The 9,953-nt window shown below is 48.8% G+C and overlaps 1 protein-coding gene across 1 annotated transcript in view; it reads right to left on the bottom strand.

The window, feature by feature from the left end:
- The window catches only part of LOC106805848 (stAR-related lipid transfer protein 13-like), a 27,765-nt gene extending 22,111 nt beyond the window's left edge, over positions 1-5,654 (bottom strand). The window contains 2 exon segments of the mRNA XM_014807619.1: positions 4,376-4,519; positions 5,276-5,654. Coding sequence (XP_014663105.1) covers positions 4,376-4,484 — 109 coding nt within the window. The 5' untranslated portion in view covers positions 4,485-4,519; positions 5,276-5,654.
- Positions 5,655-9,953: the final 4,299 nt, after the last annotated feature.

The following is a 9,953-nucleotide window of genomic DNA, read 5'->3' as shown; positions in this document are numbered from 1 at the left end:
ACACACACACACACACACACACACACACACACACACACACACACACACACACACACACACACACACACACACACACACACACACATCCCTCACTCACTCACGTGATTGGTCACGTTAATTTTGGTTGGGTTGCGTGCAAAACGGTGAGCATGCAACAGTTCGTTCAAAAAATAATCCGTTAATTAATTATTGCGTGCCACTGTATTCGTTAATATTGACCCCGGAGCTTTCGCGACTGATAATCGACGACTGACAATCGACGACAAACAATCGACAACCGACAATCGACGACTGACAATCGACGACAGACAACCGACGACTGACAATCGACGACTGACAATCGACGAACGTCGATTGTCAGTCGTCGATTGTTTGCCGTCGATTGTCAGTCGTCGATTGTCTGTCGTCGATTGTCCAACAGGCAACCGCTGGTTTGTGCTCGTGCATTGATGTTTACGTAACAAAAATTTTTATTATTGACGTTTCTGCTTATTATTCAAATGCTGCTCTGTTTGTGAATGTCAGCGCTCGCTCAAAGAAATGCGAGTTTTGAGGTTTGAGGCTCGCACAACCGCGTCGCGCGGTACCGCGCTCACGCACAATCAGCCACACGCACGATGTGATGCAAACAACTTGCGGGACCCGTCCAATTGATTCTGACTGTAATTCGAAAATCACATTCAAAGCAGCGTAATTTTTCCCCACCTTCAGTCGCGTATCATTCTGCGTTTGGGGAATCGAATAGAGACAGCGAATAATCGAAATCCCACGGCGTAGCCGGCCGGCTTCAATGCGCACTCCGCGATGCTGCTGCGATGCTGCAGTTTTTAACTGCTGGCAAGAGCGTGGGTGTTATACGAGGACAGCGGACTTGTCTCTAATTACAGACCACCCGCACGCAGCAGCTGAGCCGATAGTCCCGAGAACAAGTGCGGAGACGCTCGTTATCTGCCTATAGCTACTCGTGATCATGCCAGACAAACGTCGTCTCGTGTATGTGTGTGTGTGTGTGTGTGTGTGTGTGTGTGTGTGTGTGTGTGTGTGTGTGTGTGTGTGTGTGTGTGTGTGTGTGTGTGTGTGTGTGTGTGTGTGTGTGTGTGTGTGTGTGTGTGTGTGTGTGTGTGTGTGTGTGTGTGTGTGTGTGTGTGTGTAGTGTAGTGTGTGTGTGTGTGGTGTGTGTGTGTGTGTGTGTGTGTGTGTGTGTGTGTGTGTGTGTGCGTGCGTGCGCGCGTGTGTGTGCACTTCTCCCCTCGGTTACATGAGCTCACTCTCACACTCGCCTCCTCACACTAGCCTTCTTACTCGCTCCACACACACGCACAAACACACACACCACCACACGCACCACCACACACTTTCTTCTCTCTCTAGCTCCCTCTCTCTCTCGCTCTCTCTCTCTCTCTCTTTTACTTTCGCTCTCCCCCTCTCTCTTCGCCTCTTTCACGTTCTCTCTCACACTTTCTCTCCTACTTTCTCTCTCTGCCGCGGGGCCGCGCTCAACAACGTCTATACCCCGCTGTCTGGGAGCAGGCTGGCTGGCCATCTGTTTCAGCACTATGCACGGTTGTGATCTCACCGATTCCCAACACGCGGGTTCGTGCAGGATCACTCTCGCATGCACTGGTCTAATATATTTGACTTGCACGCATGAGCAGCGAGAAACGATAGAGCCTTCAGCTCGTTTTGTTTAACCTTTCGTTAAACGCACAACGTTCGATAAATTTTCTATTGCACGATTATCACGCTCCAAGGCATCACTTAAGTGGAAAGTCATATTTTACGTGAACCCTAATTACTTTTATTCTATACGTTGTCAAGCCCTTTAAATCTCTTCGTGCGATTCGCCATCTCTTGCTTTCCGCAATCGTTGGCCATAGTTCTAATCCTAACTGGAACGCTAAGTGTAACCCTAACGCTAACATCAACTCTTAACCCTAACCTTAACTGTAACCCCAACGCTAACATCAACTCTAACCCTAACCCTAACCTTAACCCTAACTGTAGCCCTAACGCTAACATCAACTGTAACCCTAACCCTAACTTTAACCCTAACTGTAACCCTAACGCTAAATCAACTCTAACCCTAACGCTAAATCAACTCTAACCCTAACGCTAACATCAACTCTAACCCTAACCCTAACCTTAACCCTAACTGTAGCCCTAACGCTAACATCAACTGTAACCCTAACCCTAACCCTAACCCTAACTGTAACCCTAACGCTAACATCAACTCTAACCTTAACCCTAACCCTAACCCTAACTGTAACCCTAACGCTAACATCAACTCTAACCTTAACCCTAACTGTAACCCTAACTGTAACCCTAACGCTAACCCTAACCCTAACTGTAACCCTAACGCTAACATCAACTCTAACCTTAACCCTAACTGTAACCCTAACGCTAACATCAACTCTAACCCTAACCTTATCCAGAACCGTAACCCTAGTCCTAGTCCTAGCTCTAGCCCTAGCTAGCCCTAGCCCTAGCCATTGCCCTAGCCCTTGCCCTAACCTTAACCTTAACCTTAACCCTAACCCTATCCCTCCCCATAATTTCCCCAAAATGTGACCCTAATTCCAACACTATCCCTAATCCCCCCTAAGCCTAACACCGACCATACCACGACTATGCAAAACTGATAATTCTGCTGCAGCGAATGTGGATGCGCTGGAAATACAAATAGATCATCTAGAACGTGCTTCCCTGAATACAAGTGACAGTGCTGTTTTAGTGACAGCCCCAGTACCTGTCCACCAGATGGAAGCACCAGTTCTCCCAGGGGTCAACGCCAGGTGTAATGTATGCTCAGACCTGCAAGTACTTGGATGCGGTCACTGCACATAGATGCAATCAGGGATTCATGTTCATTAATGCAAGCTCAGAGATTCAAACTCAGAATTGTTAACACAGGGAAGCAAACGCAAGGATAGAACTTCAGGGATGCAAACATAGGGGTGCTCAGCTCAGGGATATAGCCTCTCGGAGATGACATCAGAAGCCCCGGCATGCGGGTGCTGGCGCAGCTGGCATGCAGGCGCGTCCGCGTGTGCGCCATTCTTTACGTTCAGCATCGTTTTGCGTGGCATGTTGTGGAATGTGGTGAGGCATGGGCGTGTCAACTCTGTTACGACTATTCCGCCATTAACTGACACATCGCCGCAATGAGTAACAGTATGACCAGAGATCCTCAATATCATGTAGCAGATCAGGCTGCGACTAAACCCTGCGCCTGAATCTCATATAATAGATGAGGCCATGAGTGAATAATAATAGAGTAATTATTACTATTATTCACTCCTGATAAGGGATATCCACCACGGAACAAGTAGAGGTGGGAATCGGGAGCTGATGGCATATCGTGAACCACCATGATGGTCAAACTATGAGTAGGGGTAAATATTCAGAGGTGAAGACACGCTACAGGCCACTGGCAAACTGCAAGTGAGCGCTTGTAACGCGAGGGGATAGTACGCACCACGATCCCGAACTATACAAGCGAGGGTCGGGCTATATAGTAGGGCTGTCATTGATATGAAAATATTTCGATTCGATTATTAAAACATTTTTTTTCGATGTTTCAATCCGATTCGATCCGATTCATATAATATAACTAATATAATACTGTATAACATCAAACTCCCCCTCTTGTTAAAAACACCACATGCAGGGGAGAATATCCTTTCATAAGTCAGTAGAATAACCTATGAGGCGTAAGGTAACAACACTACAGCAAAACGGTTTGTTACTAATACTATTTTACTGTATCGGATCGCTATTCTGGATTTTTTTAAATATTCATGACGCAAATCCATTGAGATACATCGATGGCGTTGGTATCGATGACAGTCCTAGTATATGGCGTGTGTATATGTAGGGTGGTATATCGGTTCGTAGACAGTAAACGTAGATAGTAGGTGTAAACGGTAGTAACTTATAGATTTATTGTGAACACGGGTAAAATAATACACATACCAGCTCAGCTTCTCGTGGACGTCTCCCCTTCTACCCTAAAACTCTGTCCTTTTATCTGCCTCTCTCGTCACCGACCTGTTTGTGCGTTTATTGTCAAGGTTTGTTGCCCCCTTGACCGGTCGTCAGTGCCGTCATTAAGGTGTACCTTAATAATGGCTGGTCGACCATTTTAGCTGTGTTCTTGGGTAGAGTGAATGCGTCCGTACCATTTTATACTGCTTACTGTCAACGTAATTATGTGTTTTTAAATTATTATAAATTTATGTGTCCCGCTCTTAAGTAGGCGGGTTGTCTGGTCGGGCCATCGCCGGCCGTCTCTGAACGATTGTATGTTCTTTTTCTCTAACGTTTTCACGGTACCACATTTCACTACTACATATACATATGTTGCTGCTATACGCACCGAGACTAACGTGACTGCGTTGCTTCCAGAGCCGCTCCAGACTGCGGCGTCCCTCTCCCAGCCTCTCGCTGCAGCTTCTCATAAACTGTCCGTCGGTGAACGACGACATTCTCGCAGGTCGTCGTCGTCGTCGTCGTCGGTCGTCTGCGAATATCACGGCGAGGAAGCCAATTAGTAGCTCGCGCAGGTTTTTCCCGGCGAGCCGACACAGTTCGCCGTATCCACGCCGGGCCACCGTCGGCAGAAAAAATGCTCGAAAACACGAGGCAGCACAAAAACAAACACGAAGTCCCTACAGTATTTTTAATTGGTTCTTAGTTGTTGTTTCTTGCGATGTTATTCGCGCACACAAATTCCCTATACAGTCAACGGCCACAGACAGCACGATCAACGCAGAAGACTAGGATTAGTTCGAAATAGCATAAGAAAATTGCGGATCTAACGGAGTTTCGCACGCATCGTGTACCTGAGCCATGTATGTAGCATAATGAGAGTAGCCGAGTCCCGCAAACATACTCATTTATACAATTTCGTAGTATATCTAATTGATCGGAACTTTTCGTCTATTTATTTGTTTACTCGGGACTTCAATTTTTGGATTGATACGGATAATCGGACCGATCCGAACCGGCATTCGAATAAAAATAAACAAGGTTTGTGTGGAGAATCCTCTTACGCACGTCACAGGCCGTATTATTCGATTAGCATTCACGGATGAATTTAAGAAGCGGATGTTCAATACCCAGGATTGTTACGTAAATGTGTACTTTATCACCACATTCGACTCACTTGCGTTTAGGAAATCTTCAAATAATATCAAACAAAATTATAAATTGCCCTCAAAAACGTCGCCATGTCTAGAAAAGAGGATAACGTGTTCGAAGGAGAGTTCCTACTTACCTTGTTTAGGATAAAACAGGCAGCTAGATGCTACTGCATGCCATAGTAGGCAATCCCAAGCAATACGCTCGTTATAGAAATATCCGTTATACACGAAAGCTCGCCACTACATGAGACCTATCACAGACGCGTGTCGTGTATGCATTCATATTCTTGCTGTTGCTTCTCTCTCTGCTGCTCCTTCTTGCTTCCGCTCCTCATCCGCCCATCGTGCCGAGATGCGGTAAATCCGATCAGAAGACGAAATCAGACGACACGTCTTGGAATCCGTCCGACTATCGATGAGCAGCGAGAGATGGAGAGAGAGAGAGAGAGAGAGAGAGAGTGAGCGTTATCGTGTGTGCGCAGGCCCGGCCGAGCACGGTACGCGCGTACGCTAGAGAGGAGGAGGAGGAAGAAGAGGGAAAGGGGGAGGTGGTGGTGGTGGTGGTGGGGGGATTCTGCACTGAGCGAGTGCCGAGACGCCTGCAAGATGCAGATGCTGCTGATCGTGTTTCGCGCGACAGCAGCGCACGGCGACTGGAAGCTGCGCACGCACGCACGCACTCACGTACGCACGCACGCACGCACGTACTCACGTACGCACGCACGCACGCACGCACGCGGGAGCGGCGGCAGCAGCAGCAGCAGCAGCCTCGCGGCGATGCCAGCGCCAGGCGGCGAATGCTGCTGCTCAGCATCTTCCTTATCCGCATCCCCGCCGCCGGGCTTCACGGTTTCGCGGATGAAGCCGCGGCGACGACGGCAGGCGCTTTACGATCGCATGCTCGCTAGATTAATTGCGGTATTAATTTCACAGTTTTGCGGTCGGTTTCGCCATCATGCCGGACGCATGCGCGCGCGAGCTCGAGATCGGGGGATCGACGCGGCATTTTAACGCGGTCGTTAAATTAAAGGAGGAGAGCATCTTTAACGAGCATGCAACTAGTTTATAGCGCACACAGCACAGTTCTCTCCCCGGCTGAGTGTGAAACATCAGGATTTCCTCTTCAAGGAGATCGTGAAGGGGTTGGATGATGGGATGGCGGGAGGCAGGCTCTGGGTGGAGGAGGGGGGTGACATTCGAGCTGTGCTAGCTATATACTGCGTTAGCGTATACTGCTTACACGTCCATGATTCCGTTACTAGTGAACTTTTTTGTGCGAATGATATGAGCTAAATATCACTAATCTCACTAATTAGTGTTCACTAATTAGTGTTCACTAATTAGTGTTCACTAATCTCACTAATTAGTGTTCACTAATCTCTGTTAATGATCACGTCGAGACGCGATACCGAAATTTCGTTCTCATAAAAGTGTCGGTTACTCACGGCCCCACCAAGGTACAACTGAAATAGACGTAGACTTCCGGTAATGGCGCCCAGTGAATAAGACGTGTTATACATCGGCTCCCATATATTTTAAGAACGTTAAAGGAAAAGTATCAAGAAAATTGACATATTATGCGTGGAGCTAAGCAGAAGGTCTGAAAAATCTCCATGCACAACTACGTGACGAGGCAAAACAAAGAACGAAAGGAGACAGTGGATATTTCTATGAACGCTGAACCCGGCACTTCAGTTAGCATGGCTACTGCAATGGCGCACAACGATGAAGCCGGTGCCGAGGTCACGAACGCGGAGCTGCGAGAACTCATTGTCGGCCAAATGGCAAGTCTGAATAACAAATTAGAAGCGGGGTTTTCCGACGTCACAGACAATATTACCACTTTAACCGAAAAAATGGAAAACCTATGGATGGAGGTCGACTCGGTTAAAAAAAAACAGAGCGGAGATCGAGCACAGTTACAAAATTTAACACAAGAAGTCGTAACACTCAAGCAGTCGTTCCTCCATACGCAAGTCCACGGCAGAAAGTACAACCTCCTTATCTATGGAGTCGAGGGATACGAAAATAAACCAGCACGCACTATAGAAAGAATAAAAAGCTTTGCAGTGGATGACCTAAAACTGGAAGAACAATACGCGATGAATTTATCAATCCGCAACGCGCATCGCCTAAAGAAACGGGACAACGGACCCACACCGATAATCGTCGTTTTCGGATACTGGACCGAGAGAGAAACCTTTCTACGCGCGGGGAGAAACCTAGCCGGAACCGACAAGAGCATCAGAACAGATTTGCCGCCCGAGTTGAAACGAAAACGTTGGGTGCTGGCGCGTAAAGCTTTCGAGCTCCGAAGTGAACAATATATTCAAGCCAGGGTCGTAGAACGCGGCATCGATATCTGCATCGAAACAAGAAAAAACAGTACGGAGCCCTGGAAGAAGCTATCGGGAGACTGAAGAATTTTTGGCGAATATGTGCAAATACAATAGGCATGTATCCGTATCGTTAAAATCAGCGGTTCAATTAGCCCAAAACTACGAACATATCGAGTGCTTTTAGGGAGGCTCGGCGATCGAAGACGGCGCCAGCCGATCAGAAGCGCGGTCACGAATTTACTTCGGGGAAGCTAGATGATAACGGCTAACGTATGGAAGATAATAGTAAGGGCGTAGATAAATGCAATTATTATCTTTTAGTTTAATATAGATAATAATGCGAGCGAGCGAACGGGAGAGGAAGAACTCACTGCAGCACTAAGATATCACGAAGAAATCAACATCGGTGGAAAAAAAGGCGGAGACTCTTCTGAGGTTTACGTGTCAAACGCGCACGATGCCAGCCGGTCGGCAGCCGGTCGGCGTCGACGACAGCTGGATGCTGTAACCATGGCGATATCGCCGACCATGACGGAGCGCCGATGGCTTCATCAGAGCTTCATTTACCGCTCGGCGATCCCTCTGCTCGCTCCGCTGAATAAATATTGTAACCCGAATCGTGTTGGGCTTAATTCATCAAATTAGAGCTGAATCCCGGCCAGATGGCACCGCGCGTCGGCTGCCCGACACCCGTGTAGTCGTGTCGGCTGCCGACGCCACCACGCTCGTGGTTATGTGGTTAAATAGAAAAAATGTATTATCGTCGCGGTTATCAATCATTGATAGAAATTAATCAATTAATCAATTAATCAATTTTAAAATTGAATTTTCGGTAGTGTATTCGTTTTCGCGTCCAGCGCTTAAGACATTGCCGACACCTTCTCTATTTTCTTGCCTATCGTCGACACCGCTGATTTTTTAATGGTGTTTTGAAGGTCGCCGAAACCAGCTAGCTTAGCGGCGACCTTGGCTGGCGCGCTAGCGATAAATCTTCACATTGTTTGTTACTGTTAGGTTGAGTAACATGTTTTGATATGTACGTATTCCAATCCGCGTTCGCTCAGCGCAGCTCCCGTGTGTGCAGCTTGCAGGGGGAAACTAGCGCACTTTTTTACACACGACGGGGGGAAGCTCTGCAGATGGCCGGTGAGTGGATGGCGGGCGCGTTAAGCCTGCCGATTGAGAGATGGAGAGTACTGTAGCTGCTCGCACGCGTCTGTATAGCGTACGAAAGCAGTGACCGGCGGGTGCGAAACCTTACTCACCTCTACCGGTTCATCGCTCCCCACGTTCGTTCAGCAGCGCATATCTGTACATGCGTGCATTCCTTCGCTCCGGCTACAGCGCTGGCTATTCGTCCCGCAGTGCTGAGAAATGAGAATCTTAGCGCGCTGCCGCTATTTAATTAGAAGATGGCGGCGTACGTATATATGTGTGTGTTTTCCGTTCGTTTGAGTTCGATAAACGGCCCAATCTGGCCATATACGATCAGCCGAGTTTGATCTGAATGTGGCGGGCTAAGCTCGAGACGTTTCTGTCTTACCGGCTAGCGTATGTCTCTATTGTAGTTATAATTAGTTGTATTGGCTACAGCTAATTAGCCGGCCATACTGCAAGGATTCACTGCCATTTCCCTGTCGGCACTGTGAGCCGTACATAGCCCTGTAGCGGGAGCGAAGGTCTTCACGGGTTAATGTGCCTGCCACCAGAGATATCCCGTACGATTCACGTGCACGCGGGAGACAAGCACAGAAATATACACGCGCGCTGTCTATACAAGTAGGGACATTTCTCGGCACGTCGTCAGGTGGCGCTCTCGCTTGTCTATTGCCGACGTCCATCGGCGATAAAATCCCCGCTGGTCGATGCAGGGGGATATCACGTCACCGCCTTGCTAGATATAGACTGCAGATTGCGGATGTACATCGCGGGCCAGCACAGACAAACACACGCTGCTGGCGAGTGCGCACGAAGACGCTATAGACGTGAGTACTACGGCTTGGATGGTTTATCGATAGATGTTATTGCGCCCGTCGATAGTCTGGCTGCGATTCGACCTACCGTCGAATACTAGCCGCCACGCGCACACGCGCACGCACGCACGCACACACGCACGCACGCACGCACGCACGCACGCGAACGCAAACGCAAATACTCATTGCGCAAACACACGCACACATTCGCTTCCATCAGACAGACACACACGCGCGCGCACACACACGCACACACACGCGCGCACACGCACACGCACCCACACACACACGCGCGCGCACACACACGCACACACACGCGCGCACACGCACACGCACCCACACACACACGCGCGCGCACACGCACGCACACACGCAAACGCAAATACTCAGTGCGCAAACACACGCACACACACGCGCGCGCACACGCACGCACCCACGCAAACGCAAATCCTCAGTGCGCAAACACACGCACACACACGCGCGCGCACACGTATGTACAC

The sequence above is a fragment of the Priapulus caudatus genome, unplaced genomic scaffold, assembly GCF_000485595.1.
Source record: "Priapulus caudatus unplaced genomic scaffold, Priapulus_caudatus-5.0.1 Scaffold130, whole genome shotgun sequence".
Taxonomy (NCBI): Eukaryota; Metazoa; Priapulida; class Priapulimorpha; order Priapulimorphida; family Priapulidae; genus Priapulus; species Priapulus caudatus.
This window is presented reverse-complemented; position numbering and strand designations above follow the sequence as displayed.